General features: G+C 50.6%; 1 protein-coding gene across 1 annotated transcript; it reads left to right on the top strand.

Moving 5' to 3' along the window:
* The first annotated feature begins 487 nt into the window (after positions 1-487).
* On the top strand, positions 488-19,419 carry CRLF2 (cytokine receptor like factor 2). The gene is made up of 8 exons (XM_061136441.1): positions 488-641; positions 5,667-5,769; positions 7,751-7,914; positions 9,040-9,173; positions 9,994-10,156; positions 11,662-11,767; positions 14,256-14,340; positions 18,403-19,419. Exons 1-8 carry the CDS (start codon positions 560-562, stop codon positions 18,676-18,678), a joined length of 1,113 nt encoding a protein of 370 aa, XP_060992424.1. The 5' UTR covers positions 488-559; the 3' UTR covers positions 18,679-19,419.
* Positions 19,420-21,704: the final 2,285 nt, after the last annotated feature.

Consider the following 21,704-nt stretch of genomic DNA (forward strand, 5'->3'; position numbering starts at 1 on the left):
AGGACAAAGCCTACTGAGAAGACAAATCCCACTGACAAATCTCACTGATAACCTCTGGGAAGTGATTCTCCATTGAGACCCTGCAGAAATACCAGCCAACTTTGTCCCTTACACAGACATCATCCTGTCCCGTGCTTTCCTTGATGCCATCAGGAACTGGACCAAATCTCCCTGATCCTGGGTGAGCAGCCAGAAAGCATCAGCTAGATGAGACCTGTCTGGGCCTCCGTCTCCAAACACAGGACTCTCACAACCCACCAGAGCCTGAGAACCCTGGCTGGACAAGATCCATTGTCTGATCAGCCTCTCTAGACAGCTGTATCCGGCGGGGCTGCACAAATGATCGGTGAGGCTGAAGAAATGATTCTGCATTATTTTTTTTTTCCTTTCTGACCAGAGTCATCTTTTAAAATAAAAGCATGACTGTTTCCTGTAGTCATTTCCCCAGTTTCTTTTCCGCCTTTTAAAAAAAAGGGTGACCGTCGTACGTTAGTCATGAGCCGAAGTCCCCTTGGAGGAGTCGACCTTCTGCTCGCTGCCTCCACCTCCGGCTTTCACCATGAGGCGTGTCTTTCTGCCCTGGGCGGCCGCCACTGTCTTCTTGCTGGGACACGCGTACGCTTCAGGGAAAACCAAGCCGGGTAAGTGCTGCTTGCAGCTGTAGCCGCCGGTCTGCGTGAAATGCCCTTGCTTTCAACATCTCTGCTTTTTTTCTTTTTTCTTTTTGTCTTGCAAACTCACGGTTTTCTTTGTGAAACTGACAACAGCTTTCACAGGTTCCCCTCCCTGAGTTGGGAAGATGCCCCCGGAGGAGGACATGGCAACCCACTCCAGTCTTCTTGCCTGGAGAATCCCCATGGACAGAGGAGCCTGAAGGGGTGCAGTCCATGGGGTCTCAAAGAATCGGTTACAACTGAAGTCTCTACAAACCTGAGTCTGCCTGTTGTAAAGGACCCCCTCTTTCTTGCGTTCAGGATTAGTTTCAGCTGGAAAAAAAATGAAATACGAGAGCCTGTGTCTACAAAACTGAGAATCTGGGTGGTTTCACTGTGCTGCCTGCCTGCCAAGAGGTGCAAGCCTTTTGCTTAAATTAATTACCTTTCTGTGGTGGGGCTTCCCTGATCATTCAGGCAGTAAAGAACCCACCTGCCAATGCAGGAGACCCAGGTTTGGTCTCTGGGTCGGGAAGATCCCCTGGAAAAGGGAATGGCAATCTACTCCAGCATGCTTGCTTGGAGAATCCCCATGGGCAGAGGAGCCTGGCGGGCTACAGTCCGTGGGGTCACAGAGAGTCGGTACGACTGAGTGACTGCCACTTTCATGCCCAGGTGGGAGCTGGCGATGGCACGTTCCTGACGTTCTTCTTCTGAACTGTCCGCGGGCATCACCCCACGCTGGACCACTCCTGTCCGAGGCGGCCTCTTGCCCGGCTGGTTTGGACGGGTCCTGGGGTCCTTCTGGGCTACAGCCCTGGGGTGGGAAACTCTGCTTCCAGCAGATGCGGCGGGCGGGGGGGGGGGAGCCTGGATGTGGGGTGTCCCCCGGCCTGTCCCTTGGAAATTACACTCACGTAATTTCCCAAGCTGCGTGCGGTGCCCACGGTCTGTCTTCACAAGTGCAGGTCCGGCCTCCCGTCTTCCAGCGACGGATGTAAGTGGGGGAGGACCTGGCTAAGCTGGGCGCGCCCGTGGCCACAGAGTCCTTGAGAACTGTAGCTTCGTCCTGACTGCCACTCCTGCACCTGGAGTTTGGCTGGAAAAGTGCAGTTTAGACCAGCTCTGGAATCTGAACCACTTGAAGCACAAATACAATAGTAAGGTTTTGCTGTGGTTCAGTCGCTCAGCTGTGTCCAACTCTTTGTGATCCCGGGGACTGCAGCACGCCAGGCCTCCCTGTCCATCACCAACTCCCGGAGCTTGCTCAGACTCATGTCCATCGCGTTGGTGATGCCATCCAACCATCTCATCCTCCGTCGTCCCCTTCTCCTCCCACCTTGAGTCTTTCCCAGCATCAGGGTTTTTTCCAATGAGTCAGCTCTTCACATCAGGTGGCCAAAGGTTTGGAGTTTCAGCTTCAGCATCAGTCCTTCCAATGAATATTCAAGACTGATTTCCTTTAGGATGGATTGGTTGGGTCTCCTTGCAGTCCAAGGGACTCTCAAGAGTCTTCTCCAACACCACAGTTCAAAAGCATCCATTCTTCCGGGCTCAACCTTCTTTATGGTCCAACACTCACATCCATACATGACTACTGGAAAAACCTTAGCTTTGACTAGATTCACCTTTGTCAGCAAAGTGATGTCTCTGCTTTTTAATACGCTGTCTAGGTTTGCCTCTCGAGGACATGGGGATGTGGAGAGACCTTGGAAGGGCGGAGGGCTCATCCCCCTGTGAAGCTGGGCTCACTCAGAACCTTGCTAGGAACTTCCTGGGAAATGCAGACTCACTTTATGAATGGCCTTTGTTTGCCTGAGGTCATTACAGGTGGGAGACCCTAAGAACTCCCCGGGTGTGGTCTTAATAAAGAAACCCCTCTTCCCGCCCAAGGCCCCAGAGTTGTGTCAAGAGACGCCTCAGGGGCCATTTCCACTTAATCGATCCATTTTTAAACAAGAGTCAGACCTAATGGCTGCAGTGGACTATCAGTATTTCCATCCGAGGCCATCATGTGTTGATGGCAGGGCTACTGGGCTCTTGATGAGGGACCTTTGCCTCCCAAAAATGCCCTTGAATTTGCAAGGAAAATGTATGCATCTCAAGCCCTGGAGACCAGATGTCTGAAGTCAGGGTGTCCCAGGGCTGAGCTCCATCCAGAGTCTCCAGGGGAGGGTCCTTCCTGCCTCTTCCAGCTTCTGGGGGCTCCAGGCTTCCGTCCCTGGGCTGGTGGCCGCCTCCCTCCCGTCTCTGCCTCCGTCTCCACGTGGCTTCTCCTCTGTGTCCGTGTCTCTCCTCTTCCGTGTCTTATAAGGACCCTGTCCTTGGGTTTAGGGCCACCCCCATCCAGGAGGGACCCTTCATCTCAGCTGCTTCACTCCATCACATCTGCAGAGACCCCATTTCTTAGTAAGGTCCTGTTCCCAGGTTCTGGGTTAGCGGGTAGGCATGCCATTTGGAGCGCCACTGTTCAAGCGCTACAGGATCTATTCAAGGGGTGCCAGCATTTGAGGGGGGGGTCCTTTCCTGTTTTGACAGGTCTTGCTGTAGTCGTAAGGGGAGGGAGGTCATCGAGGCAGATGACCTGGCACCCAATCAGAGCCTGTGGCAGAGACGTGGGACACAGGAACGACCCTCAAGATGCTATTTTTTATTTTATCTCTGTATTTACTTCTGGCCGTTGCTGGGTCTTTGCTGCTGTGGCCTTGAGCTCATGAGCTGCTCTGGAAATAAGAAGGTTGGTGTGGGCAGGAGCCGGAGTGCGCGTGAGCAGGCGCACGTGTGTGTGAACTCAGTCGTTCGGTCGTGTCTGAGTCTTTGCGACCCCATGGACTGTAGCCCGCCAGGTTCCTCTGTCCATGGGATTCTCCGGGCAAGAATACTGGGATGGGGTGCCATGCCTTCCTCCAGGGGATCTTGTTCTCAACCCAGAGATCAAACCTACATCTGTAAACGTCTCCTGCATTGGCAGGTGGATTCTTTACCACTAGCGCCACCTGGGAAGCTAGTGAGATGAGATTTTATATATATATATGTATGTATAGATATGGAGAAGGAAATGGCAACACACTCCAGCATTCTTGCCTGGATAATCCCAGGGACAGAGGAGCCTTGGCGGGCTGCCGTCTATGGGGTCACACAGAGTCGGACCCGACCAAAGCGACTTAGCATCAGCAGTGTGTGTAGATGAAAAACCTGTGTGGTATCTGTAATAGCCAAGGCTGCTTGAACCACCCCAACCTGCGGGGATGGAAAAAGACCCCAGGACTCTACATGAAACGATGTAATGTGTACCGATTCCCCCCCCTCCCCACGACCTGCTGCCCGGGATGACCTTACTCACCCCTCCTCGGAAATACCCGCCGGGGCTGGGCTCAAAGTCCGTCTGAGCTCCCCAGCTCGCTTGGAACAAATGCCTTTGGTTCATCTGCATGTTTTTCTAGACGCTCTCCAAACTGGGAAGCAGGTTCTACCTCTAGGGAGGGCAGGGAATTCTTGGTATTTACACGACGTGTTTCCCTATCGGAGACCCGCAGCGGGTACATTTGTTCACCTCCAGATTGCTCGTGACCTTGGTGGTTTTCTGAGAAAAGTTAAAAAAAAAAAAAAAAAAAAACAGATGTTCCAGAACCAAAGTCATGTTTACAAAAGCCCCCAGACCTTTCAGAACCACCTGGGTCTATGAGATAGGAGGCTCCGTTTTCAAGAACCTCTCCGTGGGGTTCCCTGCTAATACCACTGTCAGTCAGACGTGAGGAGGATCTGGGGGAAATGAAACTAGGCTAAAAAGGTGGATGGGGGTGGTGGCGGGCGGGGGCAGGGGGTGATGTTCTGGTCAACAGCTTGGTTGTGATGTTAATTCACACGCCAGATGATTCAGCTCTTTTCAGCACACAACTCAACCTTTTTTTTTTTTTTTTTTTTAAACAAAAGATTGTTTCCTTTTTAATAGAAGGATAATTGCTTTACAGAATTTTTAGTTGACATAAAGCTGATGCATGAGCTTCCCCGGTGGCTGAGCGGTCAAGATGCCGCCTGCAAAGCGGCAGCCACAGAAAATTCGGGTTCGGTTTCTGGGTGGGGAAGATCCCCTGGAGGAGGGCACGGCGACCGTCTCCAGGATTATCGCCAGGAGAATCCCATGAGAATCCCACCTGGATCCTGGAGAATCCCCCGGAAAGAGGAGCCTGGCGGGCTGTACTACATAGCGTCGCAAAGAGTCAGACATGGCTGAGCACTCGTGCCCGCATGCACAGCCGATGCATCGTATTTTCATATAAGTTACAGATGTACAGCGTAGCGATTCTCATGTTTGGAAAGCGATGCCCCCTTTACAGTTATTATAAAATGTTTTCCTTACTCCCTTTGAAGAACTGTATCATTCTTGTGTTATAATTGCGAAACACACACAGACTCTGGGCACATAGTAAAAATGTAACATGTCTTGATAATTATAGACAGCTAGATAGATAGCTATACATAGTTACATAGATAAGTTACCTAGATAGATGACACAGATGACAGTTGATTGATAGATACATCAATACAGAGAGTCAACAGATAATAACTTGATGATAGAATGATGATGATGATTGGTAACATGTTGAAATGATGATATTCTGGTTGCATGCGTGCTCAGTGACTTAGCTGTGTCCGACTCTTTGTGACCCCATGGACTGTGGCCCCACCAGGCTCCTCCATCCATGGGATTCTCCAGGCAAGAACACTGGAGTTGGTTGCCACTTCCTCCTCCAGGTGATCTTCCCAGCCCAGGGATCGAACACACATTTCCTGTGACTTCTGCATTGCGGGTGGCTTCTTAACCCACCGAACCATCATGGAACGCCAATATTCTGGGTATACCGGGCTAAATAAACTGCATCATCAATTTTTTTTAAAAAGCACTGTATCATTCTTACGAGTGCTGACATCATTTTACAGATCTCAGTCTTTCCAGCATCGCCTCAGAGTCCTCTCTGCTTATCTTTTTTTTTTTTTTTTTTTTCTGCACAGGAAGCGCATTGGAACTTCAGGTGATCAACTTTAATTTCGAAACCGTGCAGGTTACGTGGAACGCAAATGCATACTCTGGGATCAACTTCACGTTCATTTACAAGTAAGTGCCGGCACTGGGATTGATGTCAGGTCCGTCTGCAAGGAAGGGCCCCTCCCTGGAAAACCAGACCTTTGGCTAAAACATCTCCCCTCGGAAGACATCACTGATGGGGGGCGGCCAGGAAGTGAAGGTGTGAAGAACCGTAAGTGCAAGTGTGACTATGCGCGTGTGCCCTCAACCCCCCCCCCCCCCCCCCGCCCAAGTATCACCACAAGCACAACCACAGCTCCCAGACCTTGTAACCGAGGGATGACTGAGTCTCGCTCGAATCCACCTGGATTCTCGCAGGAGATGCAAAGCGGTCTGACCCCGCGGCGCCCTCTGCAACGTCCCAGCAGCTGCCTCTGCCTGTGTCTCTGTCGCCTTCAGCTACATTCCCTGCTTACCAGGGGCCGCCTTCCAAAAAAAAAACCCGTTTCCCCCTTTCTCAGGGTGCTCTGCTTTGCCTGACTCAATGACCTGAGCGGCCACGTGGGAGGCAGGGTGTTTTTCTCCAACGAATTTGGTCTCAGTTCTGTAAAGAGCGGGGTGTTCTGAGAGGGCTTGAGTCGTGGCCACCTGATAAAACACGAGATAGGCGGGAAGGCGAACAGAAGAGGGAAATTTTTAAGATGAACTTGTTAGGAAAATAAGACTCACAGGGCAAAGAAAAAAGTGCTGGATGGTATAAGTGGTCTCCCAGATAGCTTCATTTCATTTTTTCTTTTTTTCTTCCTGAGCAGCTGTTTGTTCTGTCATACAGGATATAATTCTTGATCTCATCACAGATTGGGGTTGAGGGCTTAAGGATGGAGCGTAAACCCATCTCTAGGCTTCCCGTTAACACTCCAGGAGACTCTCAAAGGTTTATCCCATTTCGGCACATCCGCATTAAAAGTGCATCCTTGAATCAAGGGCTTGGTTGCTCTGGAGGTCAATTATTTATTGATACCTATTTATTGATTGCTCATGATATTGATATGTGACAACAATGATTATTATTGATACTGTAAATAGTATCCTAGATGGTCTCAACAAACTACAACAAGCTGGGTAACTTGGAACAACAGAAAAAACAAAATGTATCTTCCCCCAGTCCTGAGAACCAGACGTCTGAGGTCAAGGGGTCCCAGGGCTGGGCTCCCTGCAGAGGCTCCAGGGGAGGGTCCTTCCCGCCTCTTCCAGCTTCTGGGGGCTCCAGGCGTCCGTCCCTGGGCTGGTGGCCGCCTCCCTCCCGTCTCCACCTCCGTCTTCACGTGGCTTCTCCTCTGTGTCCGTCTCTCTCTCCTTCTGTGTCTTATAAGAACTCTGTCCCTGGGTTGAGGGCCACCCCCATCCAGAAGGACCCTCATCTCAGACCCTTCACTCCATCGCAGCCGCAGAGACCCCGCTTCTTAATAAGGTCTTGTTCCCAGGTTCTGGGTTAGCGGGTAGGCATGCCATTTACAGAGCCGCCGTTCAACCCCCTATGGGATCTCTCGAAGGGGTATCAACATTTGAGAGGGGGGGGGCCCTTTTCTGTTTTGATAGGTCCTGCTGTAGTCGCAAGGGGAGGGAGGTCATCCAGGCAGACGGCCCGGCACCCGATCTGAGTCCATGGCAGAGACGCGGGACAGAGGAACGGCCCTCGAGATGCCGTGTAGTTTTCACTTTATTGGCGTGTATGACCTTTGGCCGCGCTGGGCCTTTGGGGCTGTGTGATCTTGTCTCTAGCTGGGTGACCGCCTAGGTCGTGGGCGACCTTCTCCTATCGTAGATCACACACTCTAGGGTTCACGGGCCTCACCGGTCGCAACTTGCAGGCTCTAAAGCGTAGGGTCCGTCGTTAACGGTTCACGGGCTTAGCTACTCCGCGGCTTGTTGGGTCCTCCCGGCCGAGGGATCGAAGCCGAGTCTCTTGCATCGGCAGGCGGATTCTTTACCACTGCACCACCAGGAAAGCGCTAGGATGGTGTTCCCAAGGGCGCTACGTGACTGAGTGATTCTTTTTTTAAAATTACAGATTCAAGACAAAGGAGGAATACAGACCCTGCTCCCGCTACGTCCTTCAACAAGGTTACAGGGCCGGGTGCCTCCTGGATGTGCAAGGAGATGGACCTCTGTATTTTTCCATCCGGAATGGAACAGAGCCTCTCCTCACCAAGGGCCTAGAGATTAGCGCTTACTGTACGTATTAAGTACCTTGAAGGCTGACTGTGCATCTTGGGTTAGGTGCCATCGTACAAATGGAGTGAATCAGTCTCTCCAAAGATTCCTGTTTTGATCTACATTTCTGTGACGTAATGATCCTTTCTTTCTTTCTTTTTTGTTGACGGTTGGAATGTCAGAGGTCCATGTTAGAATCCGATGAGAGGTTCGACCCTTGGGTCGGGAAGATTCCCCTGGAGGAGGAAATGGCAACCCACTCCAGTATTCTTGCCTGGAGAATCCCATGGACAGAGGAGGCTGCAGTCCATAGGGTCGCAAAGAGTCACACATGACTTTCCGACTAAACAACAACAACTTAGCCGATTAACAATGTTGTGATGGTTTTAGGTGGACAGCAAAGGAACCCAGGCATGCATACACTTGTATCCACTCTCCCCCAGACTCCCCTCCCATCCAGGCTGCCTCGTGACATTGAGCAGAGTTCCCCGTGCTGTCCAGCAGGTCCTTGCTGGTTCTCCATGATAAATACAGCTGTGTGTCCATGTCCATCCCAAACTCCCTGACTATCCCTTCCCCCATCCTTCCACCTTGGTGACCATAAGTTCATTCTCTAAGACCGTCTCTTTCTGTTTTGTAACTACATTCATTTGTATCATGTCTTTTTAGATTCTGCACATAACGGATGTCATAGGATGTTTTCGCCTCTCTGTCTAACTGACGTGGTTCAATTTCACAGTCTCCACAACCTCATCTTGTCTTAAACGGTTACCTCTGTAATGATCCTCTTTCCAGAGATCGTGAAGGGCTAGGCGCCAGGAGTTCAAGGCGGTCTTTTTCTGGTGGGAACACAATTCGTCTCATGACACATCCCAAAAACTTTCTCGACCCATTTCAGGGGGAGCTCCTTTCCACGAGACCCCCCCCCCACCTCCACCGCCACGGGTCCTTGGAGAGCTGGCTAACCCTTCTGACTGTCCATGCGCTAAAGACGAGGAAACCTCAAGTCTCGTGAAGTATTCGGGAAACGATGGGGAGCAGGCGGAGAGGAGAGTGAATCGAAGCCCAGGGACCGCTGCGGGTTCAGAGATGGGCCATGTTTGTCTTCGCAGAGGTGTTATTCACCGTGCTCTTTCTTGTTCTAAGTGAAACCCAGATCCCCCGACGACCTGAGCTTCCAGTGGCGGGAGGAAGCCGTGATGGTGACCTGCTCCAACCTGGGATACAATGATCTCCAGTATGAAATCCAGCACAAGACCATCTTTGACTCTGAGTGGGAGGTGAGGGGACATCGTCTCGGGTCGGGGGTGAGTAGGCATCCCCCGGGATGGAGAGACCGAGAGACACAGATATCCAGACTTGTACTATGCACTTGCTCATGTGACTGTGGGCTTCCCCACTGGCTCAGACGCTACACGATCCGCCTGCAATGCAGGACACCCGGGTTCGATCCCTGTGTCGGGAAGACCCCCTGGAGGAGGGCACGGCAAACCCACTCCAGTTTTCTTGCCTGGAGAATCCCGTAGACAGAGGAGCCTGGCGGGCTGCAGTCCACGGGGTCGCAGAGAGTCGGGCACGACTGAGCGGCTAACACTTTCTTTTTCACTTTCCCTGGCGGTCCCGTGGCTAGGAATCTGCCTTGCAAAGCAGGCCACGTGGGTGCGTTCCATCCCTGATCCGGGAACCCAGGATTCCACGTGCGTCAGGGAAACTCAGCCTGGGAGGCAATGACCGAGCCCATGTTCTGCAATGAAGATCCCACGTGTTGCAACTGAATTCTAATGTAGCCAAATAAATAAATACATTGTTTTTTTTTTTTTAATTGCTTTTGTAAAAAGGAAGACCTTAGAAAGTCTTCAAAACATCTCTCATCATATTTGTTATAGTGGATTTATTTCCTTTGTGGAGGGAAGGGCAGAGCTGTCTCTGCATTTTTTTATTTTTGCTGTTGTTTTGAGGATAAACACCTGCCCAGAGAGAAGTGAAACAGGAGAAGGAAGCCCTGGAAGCAGGAATCTGGTGCAAAATCTCTGGCACAAGATGAATGCGTCAGGGTAAAGCGTCAGCCAGGGGTCACCGTGTACATTTTGTCCGCTCCAGTCCGCAGAGGCAGAAACCTGCAACGTCACCATCAACGGTCTGGATGCTGAGAAGTGTTACTCCTTCCGGGCCAGGGTGAAAGCTCTGGAGTTTGCCTACGGCTCAGAAACGTACCCCAGTGACTGGTCAGAGGTGACGCACCAACAGAGGGGTGTGCTGCGAGGTAACGCTTGTCACGCAGTGTCGCTGCCCGATACAGGCTAGCGGGCTATGTGCGGGGAGGGCGGAGCGGGGCGCCTGAAAACGCGGATGGCCCCCAGGCCTTCTGCGGAGGTGACTGTGGGAGCAATGCCTCCTCCTGTGGCCGTTGTCATCGGACTCAGCTTCACTTTTATTTCTATGGACCCAGCAAGAGTGATAAGTGTTATTTATCAATGTTGTCGGGCTTCCCTGGTGTCTCAACTGGTAAAGAATCCACCTGCAATGCGGGAGATCTGGGTTAGATCCCTGGGTCGGGAAGATTCCCCTGGAGAAGGAAAAGGCTACCCACTCCAGTGTCCTGGCTCACAGAATTCCATGGACTGTATAGTCCCTGGGGTTGCAAAGAGTTGGACATGACTGAATGTTGTTCTGTGGATATGGGTATAGAGACGTAGATAGAGCTATAGATAAATAGATGATAAATGGCTATTAGATGATAGATGCTTAATGGATAGATGGTAGATGATGATAGATTACAGACATAGATAATTCGGGGCTTCCTCCATGGCTTAGTGGTAAAGAATATGCAGTGCAGAAGAACAGGAGACCTGGGTTCGATTCCTGGGTCGGGAAGATCCCCTGGAGGAGGGCACGGCAACCCACTCCAGTATTCTTGCCTGGAGAATCCCATGGACAGAGGAGCCTGGAGGGCTGCAGTCCATGGGATCACAAGGAGTCAGGCATCACTGAAGTGACTTAGGAAGCAGGTGTAGATAAGTTGATTCTAGATAGATGGCAGAGACAGATGGATGAGGTATATAGATCGACAAAGATGCATCACAGGTGATAGACAAGTAGATGGATAATAGATAGGTAATAGAGAGATGATGGATGGGTGGATGTCTGCTTATTCGTTTCAGTGGTGTCCGACTCTGTGACCCCATGGACTGTAGTCCGCCAGGCTCCTCCATTCACAGGATTTTCCAGGCAAGAATGCTGGCTGGAGTGGGTTGCCACGTTCTCCTCCAGGGGGATCTTTCTGACCAAGGGATCAAACTCAGGTCTCTTGTGTCTCCTGCATTGGCAGATGGATTCTTTACCACTGGGCCCATGGGGAAGTCCCAGGGAGACAGATAGATAGATGATAGATGGATGGATAGATAGACAGGTAGATGATAGGTAGAGAGACAGACAGACAGATGGACAGACAGGTGAATAGACAGACAGATGGATAGAGACACGGATAGATAGACAGCTGGACAGATAGACAGATGGGCGGATAGACAGACCAAATCAAGCCCTGATACCCTCAGACACCGCTGGCAGTAAGGTGAGTCTGTGCTCCCTTCTGTCTGACGTTTGCCTCTCCAGCATACCCACCTCTTCTCCCAGGATGTTTCACACAAAAATCAAGATCTGCCGACCCTGACAATTCTCAACGGAAAGAAAAACAGCAGTGGAGGGGAACTGGCGCGCAATCCAGTATCATGTTGAAAGCCTAACAGCCCTCATCCTGTTTACCTTTAGATTCGTGCTGGGAAAACAGCTTTTTCCCCAAATTTATTTTAATTGCTGGCATGGTCGCCTTCCTGACAGTCTTCCTTCTGCTTCTGTCTCTATGGAAACTACACAGGTAAGGATGTCCCCGCCGGAATCCTCAGACACATGGGCTTTGGTTCCCATATGTAGTGAGTTGGAGAAAAAAATAATTGTGTGGTGTGGTTATTTAGCTGGATATCACTTTCTCTCTGATGCATATGGTATATGACAAGAAAACGGAGAGGTGAATAGTGCCAAAGGTGCGGAGATACCCGCAGAACTTGTTGAGAAATATTCTCGTGAGGACCATAAGATGCAGGAATGTTCATTTCTATGAGTGTTACTGCTGTTCAATCACTAAGTTGTGTCTGACCCCATGGACCGCAGCACGCCAGGCCTCCCTGCCCATCACCAACTCCCAGAGTTTACTCAAACTCATGTCCATCCAGTCGGTGATGCCATTGAGCCATCTCATCCTCTGTCGTCCCCTTCTCCCACCTTCAATCCCTCCCAGCATCGGGGTCTTTTCCAATGAGTCAGCTCTTCACATCAGGTGACCAAAGTATTGGAGTTTCAGCTTCAGCATCAGTCCTTCCAGTGAATATTCAGGACTGATTTCCTTTAGGATTGACTTGATCTCCTTTCTGTCCAAGGATTCTCAAGAGTCTTTTCCAGCACCACTGTTCTTCAGCACTCAGCCTTCTTTACTTTCCAGTTCTCACATCTATACATGACTTACTGGGAAAAAACGTAGCTCTGACTATACGGACCTTTGCCAGCAAAGTGACGTCTCTGCTTTTTAATAGTTGGTCCAAGTTTATTGTCGTTACCTTGCTTCAAATGCACACCCCACTGAGCTCTGTCCTCCTATCATGTTAGAATGACAAGCATGTAGGACATCTTTTAATTTTTACGGATATTTATTAAACTGGGCAACTTGGTGAGTGATGTGAGGAGAACTGGACAAGCAAAACCTGTCTGGTTTGTAAATCCAGTTACAGATACAGCAAAACATGATTCTTTGAAACCATCGAAAGCCTTTCAAAAATATGATATTAAATAGTTCACTCTGTTATCCTTCCAGGCAGTAACTTAACTGCTGCCATTTCCAGCTTTCTTCAAGCATAGCTGTGCCCAGGCATTTGACTGTTGATGATGTTTGAAGGGGCTGATGCCCAGGACTGGGGGCACCATCTTTATTTCTTTAGATGGACGTTTCCATAGCAACAACAGGAGTGATGCATAGAAAAAGATGGAGTGCCTTTCTGGACCACTCACGCTGGGTCTGAGCCAGGCTGAGCTAGACAGTTTCAAGGACATTCCATCATGGTTGGACACAGCATGGGGATAATTCTCTTAATTCTTGCAAATTGCCCATTAATTCTTCAGTCTAGATTTCCCGCTTTCACCAGCTCAGACGGATGCCACCTTTATCATTCTCTGTTTGGGAACAGAGGAAGTCGGGAGGAGATGAAGCAATCAGATAGGGGTGTTGACAAGTGGCAGGTCTGATTTTTTTTTTTTTTGCTTTTATTGTTGTTTTGTTTCGGTCTGGTGTTTTTAATTCAAAACTGAAATCACCCCAAAGGGAATCTGAGGAATACACTTCTTGGGGGGAAAAAAAAAACCACTCCTCCTGTCTTTAAGAAAGCTTCTGTTACAATGAGTGGTCTAAACAACTGTATTATTTTCCTGGAGCTGCCATAACAAGGGACCAAACTCTGGGGGCTTAAACAACAGACATTTATTTCTCCCAGTCCTGGAGGCTGGAGCCTGAGGTCCTGGTGTGGGCAGGGCTGGTTGCTCCTGAGGCCTCTCTCCTGGGCGTGTAGACGGCCATCTCCTCCGAGTGCTCACCTGCTCCGCCCTCTGTGTGTGTGTCTGTCCTGACCTCCTCTTATTATAAGGATCCCACTCCCATCGGATTAGCATCCTACCAGATGAGAACCTCTCTTAGCTTCTGTTCCTAGGGGGCCTGCAAATTAAACTGACCAACCAAAGACAGTAACAGAAGAATATGTCTATATATTCTTTTTTGATGTAATTTTTTTAAGTGCATAAGTCATTCACAGGAAGCAAGTGAACGCCTAACCAGGCAGTTCATCTGGGGATTTTTACAGCATTTTAACAAAGGGCAATAATCTGTGGAGAAGTCACTAGACAAGGGGAAAGGGAGTCTGGATGGGCGTAAATTGTGGGGACGTGATTAAGAGATGTGTGAGACCAACTGCAGGGAGATGAAGGTTGTCTGAATGGAATCATCCTGACACCATCTTGGTGTGATATGACTCATTCTCCATTTCCTGCTATAGGAGAGGGTGCACTTTTATTAATGGAATTATTGCTATTTTTTTTTTTTTTAAATCAGGAGGGAAATTGATGTTCTGTTTTCAGGCAGATGGGAGAGAGCAGAGAGTCTCCTGGCTCTGCTTTTTCTCAAGCGGACGCAATTCCGCCAAGGTGCTGAGTCTCCGAGATCCATATGCAGCTGCCCTTGGCCCCTGATGGGGGGGTCTTTCCACATGGATGCCCTGCTCAGGGGGTGCCAGCCCATCTGACCAGACTGTCCATGTCCGTTTCAGGATTAAGAAGGTTCTCATGCCCAGCGTTCCTGATCCCAAGTTCTCTTTCTTGGGGCTCTTTGAATCCCACCAAGGTAACTTCCAGGTAAGCAGCATCTCCTTGTGCAAGCTCGCTCTGGGCGGCCCTAATATCACCCCTCTGCAATATTTTATTTTTTCTGCTCAGAGGTATTTTTTTTTTTTATCGACTTTTTATTTTGCATTGGGGTATAACCTATCAATAACAGTTTCAGCTGGACAGCAAAGAGACTCAGCCATACATACACATGTATCCATTCTCCTGCAAACTCCCCTCCCATCCCGGCTGCCACGTGACATTGAGCAGAGTTCCCTGTGCTGTCCAGCAGGTCCTTGCTGGTTCTTCATGTTAAATACAGCCGTGTGTCCATGTCCATCCCAGACTCCCTGACTATCCCTTCCCCCGTCCTTCCCCCTGGTGACCATAAGGTTATTACAGAGTATTGAGCAGAGTTCCCTGGGCTGTCCAGCAGGGCCTTGCTGGTTCTCCATGTTAAATCCAGCAGTGTGTCCATGTCCATCCCAGACTCCCTGACTATCCCTTCCCCCGTCCTTCCTTTCTAGCAACCATAAATTCATTCTCTGAGCCTGTGAGCCTGTTTCTATTTTGTCCGTAAGCCCACTTGTATCATTTCTCTTTAGATTCTGTGTATAAGAGATGTCATATGACAGTTCTCCTCTGTGTGACTGACTTCACTGAGCATGAGAATCTCTAGGTCCATGTCTGTTGCTACAAATGGCATTTCATCCTTTCTATGAGTAAGCAACATTCCAGGGTGTGTGTATATATATACCACATGTCCTTTATCAGGGGCTTTCCCGGTGGCTCAGATGATAAAGAATTCACCTGCAAAGCAGGCGGCCTGGGTTGGACGCCTGGATCGAGAAGATCCCCCTGGAGGAGAAAATGTGTGCTCATTACTGTGTCGGACACTTAGGTCGCATCTGTGTCTGGGCCATTGTAAACAGAATTGCAATAAACATTGGGGCTGATTCACTATTAATGAAAAAAAAAAAAAACACCCCAACAAATGGCTTTTATTCCTCTTTAAACACCTGCAAGCCTCTTCAAATCTGAAAGCAGCGGTTTTACTGTTTTTCTCTTTCTCGGTCAGAGAAAGTAGATCCCAGAGTCTCCGAGGGCGGCTTCTCTTGAAATTAGTCTCAGATGGGTGTCCCCTCTGCCCCAGGACCATGGGATTTTCCAGCCTCCGACCTTATCAGGAGGTCCCGTTCTTAGTCTGTTCCCACTGCAGGGGGCCAACAGCGAAACCTGCATTTCCGCTTTTCAACGTTTGTGGTCCGTTAACTTCGTTCCTGTGATAAACGCTTACAGGTGGGGGTGGGGTGGGTGGGCGAAGAGGAACTGGGGAGGACGGAGCGAGGTGGGGTCCGGCTCCCCGCGTCACCAGGCGTGGGTTTTATAGGACGCCGGGATCAGAGCGCCGTGCATTCCCTGGGGCTGCCACAAACCTGGGGTGCAAACCATCACACAGTCATCCTTGCCCCGGTCCCGGGGGCCACACGCCTGAGGTCAGGGTGCCCCAGGGCTAGGCTCCCTACAGAGGCTCCAGGGGAGGGTCCTCTCCGCCTCTTCCAGCTTCTGGGGGCTCCGGGCATCCGTCCCTGGGCTGGTGGCCGCCTCCCTCCCGTCTCTGCCTGCGTCTCCACGTGTCTCTCCTCTTCTGTGTCTTATAAGGACCCCGTCCCTGGGTTTAGAGTCACCCCCATCCAGGGGGGCCTCATCTCAGACCCTTCACTCCATCACCTCGGCAGAGACCTTGTTTCCAAATTAAGTCCTGTTCCCAGGTTCTAGGGGGTAGCCCGTGGGTCTATCATTATTTTGGAAAGAGAGTGCAGTGTTCAGCTTCTTTCTTTTTTATTTTTTTTTTCTTGGTCACTTGCTTCAGTTGTATCCAACTCTTTGCGACCACATCGACTGCAGCCCCTGAGATTCCTCGGTCCATGGGGTTCTCCAGGCAAGAATACTGGAGTGGGTTGCCATTTCCTTCTCCAGGGGATCTTCCCGATTCAGGGATTGAACTCCTATCTCTTAGGTCCTTTGCATTGGCAGGCGTTTTTTTTTTTTTTTTTTTTTTTTTTTACCACTAGCGCCACCTGGGAAGTCCATTCAGTTTCCTAGAGGGGCAAAGTGAATTGTAAAACTAATTAGGTGTAGGAGATGAAACGAAAAAAAAAAATTTTTTTTTTTTCTTCTTCTTCTACCCTCTTACGTTCTGTCCCTGGGGTCCTGCAAATTAAACAGACCAGAAAGATTAAAGAGAGAGATGTGAACACTCCCAAGAAGCAGTGAGACCTTGGGGCCAATTTGTCATTTTCACAAAGGATGATAGAGTGTTTGGAAGAGACTAGCTAAAGGAAAAAGGGGTTGGGGACCTGTGAGGGGCAGGTGAGACGTGAGGAGGTGACTAGGAAATGCATCAGAAATGAGGGTTCTTTCCTAAGATTTTATGCAGACTCAAGCTCTCTCAGATGATAAGCGTTGTCTCTGGAGTTGGAAGGGACCCGGTGACTTCCAAATGCACATTTACTTTCCCAAAGCGGCATCAATTAATATCAGTTTTAGGGAGGGTAAGTGGAGAGCAGAAAACATGCACTGAGACTCTTCATACTTAGCTGCCTTCAGGTCAACATCCTCTGGACGTCAAAGGGGCATGTTTGGGACTGGTGTCCCAGTCCCCTTCAAGGGAGAGGAAAGGGGTATACAACAGAATTTAGGACAGGGAATCTCATTTTTCTTCCCCCAAAATTGAGGCTAGAAGAAGGAGCCGGGGAGGGATGTTAGAAGGGAGTGAGGAGTCCCCTTGAGGAGGGCAGTCCCACGGAGCTCCCAACCTCAGGAAATCTTGGGTCACCGGTTAGAAATGCAGCGTCCGCCCCCTCGGACCTGCTGGCGGAGGGTGCTCCTTCTGACACGTCCGTCGTCACTCGCATCTCAGACAACATCCCTGGGGGTGGAGAACGGATCTGGGTTTCTGAAAAGACGTTCAGGCGCCCTCGTGTGTCTGGAGTGACCACAGGCCGGCGCTGTGAGGCTGGTGACAAAAGGCAGGTGTGAAAACCACAGGATTCCGGACCGAGGCGCTAGACACCAGAGCTTTTTAGGTCCCGACCGGGGAAAGCGTCCCCGCCGGGGGACGTGTGTGAAGATGCACCAGCTCCGAAGGCAGGGCTTTACGACAGAGTCTGAAGCCACAGTAACTTTTATTTAATTTTAATTTTTTTTAACACCAAAAACATTTTGTATTGGGGTATAGATGATTAACAGTGTGAACGACAAGTGGACTCAGCCATACATGTACACATATCCCTTCTCCCCCAAACTCCCCTCCCATCCCGGCTGCCACGTGACATTGAGCAGAGTTCCCTGCACTGTCCAGCAGGTCCTTGCTGGTTCTCCCTGTTAAACACAGCCGTGTGTCCATGTCCATCCCAGACTCCCTGACTATCCCTTCCCCCACCCTTCCCCCTGGTGATCATCAGGTTATTACAGAGTATTGAGCAGAGTTCCCCGTGCTGGACAGCAGGTCCTTGCTGGTTCTCCATGTGAAATACAGCCATGTGTCCATGTCCATCCCAGACTCCCTAACTGTCCCTTCCCCCGTCCTTCCCCCTGGTGACCATGAGGTTATTACAGAGTATTGAGCAGAGTTCCCTGTGCTGTCCAGCCGGTCCTTGCTGGTTCTCCATGTTAAATACAGCAGTGTGTCCATGTCCATCCCAGACTCCCTGACTATCCCTTCCCCCATCCTTCCCCCTGGTGACCATCAGGTTATTACAGAGTATTGAGCAGAGTTCCCTGTGCTGGCCAGCAGGTCCTTGCTGGCTCTCCATGTTAAATCCAGCCGTGTGTCCATGATCTTCCCAAATCCCCTCCCCCCCCAGCAACCGTACGTTCGTTTTCCATGCCTTTGAGTCTCTTTCTGTTTCGCCAGTAAGTTTCTGTGCATCATTTCTCTTTAGATCCCACAGGAAAGGGAGATCACGTGATAGCTCTCCTTCTCTGACTTACTTCATTCCGTATGACGCCCTTTACGTCCACCCGTGTTGGTGCAAACGGCTTTATTTGACGCTTTGTAAAGTGAGCCGCAACCTTTCCTCCTTGCAGGAGTGGATCAAGGACACGCAGAACGTGGCCCCCTTGAACAAAATGGAAGACGGGGAGCTGGAGTGCGTCCCCGAAGACGCCGTGGTGGTCCAGCCGGCCGAGGCCGAGACGCCCAAGACCGTGGTGATGGCAAGCCCGCTGTACCCGCAGATGGGGGAGGAAGAGGCCACCGGGGACTCCGGCCAGCTCCCTCGCCAACAGCCCCAGGGCCGTGGGGTGATCTCTCTTGGGGATTTCACGTTTGTGATGAGCGACAACTCTTACATGATGTTATGAGGGGATGCAAACTCACAAGCCAACATCCCACTCTACGCTGATGCTTGACGACCTAGGAGAACATCTTGGGGGCCAAAAAAAAAAAAAACCACCATGAAGGGGACTCCCCGGAACCAAGGATGCTGACGTCTAAGGTCACCCAGTGCCCCAATGCCCCAACCCGTGTCTGAGGTCACCCAGAGCCCCTACACCCTCAACCAATGCATCCCATTCATGCCGACATCCAAGGGCTTGAAGGTGGACTGCCTGTAGGTGGCAGACGCTTGGTCGGGCTGGTTCTTGCTGTCACCTGGCTCTCATAAATCATAAGGGAAGACGACCAAGACCACCCTACTTTGCGTGGGCCCACCCGCCCGCTCCTGTCCTTTCCATATTTCCACTCGCAGTGGTTCCTGGATCATTTGTCACTCATCACACGTACCCAGCAGGCGAGGTGCTTTACTGACACCGAACAGCCACCCGCCTCCCGCCCTGGAGAGAGAAAAAAAAAAATTCTACAGTCACTGAGGCATTTTACAAACCAGGGTTCCATTTAACTAGTGACTCAGGAACTTGCTCCTGAGAGATACTTGAATGTAAAGGTGCTCTGCGGAACAAAGCGTCCCAGGTTGAATGTACATGATTGTTTCTTTTTTGATACTGAAAATTTTTTTATAAGTGTGTGCATGAGAACTATGGTAGAATGTAAGCGGGTTGCTGCTGTTTGTGGAGACAGGAGCAGTTTGATCCCCTTAGACTTCAGGTTCAGGAGCTTTCTAGACGTCTAGAGTATTGATTTCTCGTTTTTGTTTTGTTTTTTTTTTCAGGCTGGTACTGACTTTATCTTGTCTGTGTCTGCAGCATGCAGTAAACAAGCTTGATCAGATATACCTGGAGTCTGTGTGAGTGTGTGTGTGTGTGTGTGTGTGTGTGTGTGGTCTCGAGGGTGTCTAATTTAGCAGAATGTCTCCCCACCCTAGAAAACTCCTCCACAAAGGTACAAATGGAAAGAGGTCACCTTTATCAGTGAACAAACGGCAAGCCAGTGTGAAGTGTAAATACCTCCCGCCGTGTCAAGTAAACCAGACGTGTCACAGCCATCGGAGATTTCTCCCCTCCACATGCAAATGTTGGTCAGTCACCAATTGGCGTCTGACTCTGCAGCCTCACAGACCGCACCCCGCCAGGCCTCCCTGTCCATCACCAACTCCCAGAGTCCACCCAAACCCATGTCCATCGACTCGGTGATGCCATCCAACCGTCTCATCCTCTGTCGTCCCCTTCTCCCACCTTCAGTCTTTCCCAGCATCAGGGTCTTTTCCAGTAAGTCAGCTCTTTCCGTCAGGTGGCCAAAGGATTGGAGTTTCAGCATCAGTCTTTCCAGTGAATATTCAGGAGTGATTTCCTTTAGGTTGGACTAGTTGGATCTCCTTGCAGTCCAAGGGACAAATATGAATGTGAGCTCCCCAAACTGTGATCCAGAAGATGCCACCCCCCACCCCCCACCCCACGGTGGTCGCTAAGGGGCTGAGGAGCTGGGGAAAATGCAAGAATCAGCCATCTGTGACCTCTTTCACGATTTAAGGTGAACAGGAAACAGGCTTGGCTCCAGACAGCAGAGGTGCGTTTGAAAGGAATGAATTCAGTGAGCCCAGAAGCTTGCATCCTCCCTTACACAGAATGCTAAATTCCTTCACTTGATACCTGATCTTTGATGTTCAGACCTGCCTGCTCCCTTTGTTGCAAACTTGCACACAGCCTGACTCCCCCTCCCGCCTACTCGGAGCTGTATTCTCAGAGCTCAGGAGATGCTGTCCCCCGGGGTGCAGACTCCCACACACACTCCCACGGAATAAAATAACTCTCTTCCTTCCGGTGCTCACTGATTTTCAGTTGACACCAGAATGCAGCACCCATCGCGGGAAGCCCGCTTGACAGGGTATTGCAAACAGAGAAAGACTCTCACCCCATTTTTTTTTTTTTTTCAGCTCAGCCACCCATTCCCCGGGCCTTTTCCAGAAAACACCACCACGTGTCCTGTATTTGTGGGACGTGTGTTTTGCAGCTTGGGGCCAAGGGTTCCAGCTGCAGTCAGTCCCCCCAAACCGCCTGCCCCGGAGGCTGGGCGCTCCTCGTATGGAAGGGTGTATGGAAGGGTCATTTCTGGGTCAGAGGTGGTGTGCGGGGTCTCCAATCGGAGTGCGGGGACCCCAAAAGTCACCGCTCCGCGAGGCAGATCCCAAGGTGGGTGGCAGCGTCGGGCCAGGGACTTTTGTGAGCCGAGAGAAAGTTTAGAACATCCTGTTTGAGAAAAACTGCTTTGTTCTGAAACCACCGCATCCCACGGCCCCCTGAATAGTTCAGAGAAAGGAGGATTTGAGCCGTCCTGCTCAGAGCTCCCACGGGCGCCCTGGGTTTGACCCTGTTTTGCCTGCTTGGTCTCCAGACAGGCATCGATGAAATGAGGGAGGCAGGACATTATTCTCCATCCCTCTGTGCGATGGCTTTCAACACTCCACCACTTTTTTTTTTTTTTCTAATTGATTTATGTTTCATTGAAGGATAATGACCACATCGTGTTGGTCTCTGGCCGGCATCAACATAGATCAGCCATGTGCTTCACTGAGCTAAGTTGCTCCGGTCGTGTCCGACTTTGCGACCCCCCTAGAACTGTAGCCCGCCAGGCTCCTCTGTCCATGGGATTCTCCAGACGAGAATGCTGGAGTGGGTTGCCATGCCCTCCTCCGGGGGATCTTCCCTACCCAGGGACTGAACTCGCATCCCAGACTCCATAACTATCCCTTCCCCCATCCTTCCCCCCTGGGAACCATAAGGGACCCTGTGATACCAGACCTGATTTACGCTCAGGGCTGAGGTCTGCTGTGTCAGAAACCTTAACATTTAAGGTGTAAGATAAAGCTGCACTTTAAGTTCCAGGACTAAGGTTTAGGCGCCGATGGCTCAGTGGGTAAAGAATCCGCCTGCAATGGGGGAGATCCAGGTTCGACCCCTGGGTGGGGAAGAGCCCCTGGAGGAGGGCATGGCAA

This window comes from Dama dama, chromosome X (assembly GCF_033118175.1).
Source record: "Dama dama isolate Ldn47 chromosome X, ASM3311817v1, whole genome shotgun sequence".
NCBI classification, from domain to species: domain Eukaryota; kingdom Metazoa; phylum Chordata; class Mammalia; order Artiodactyla; family Cervidae; genus Dama; species Dama dama.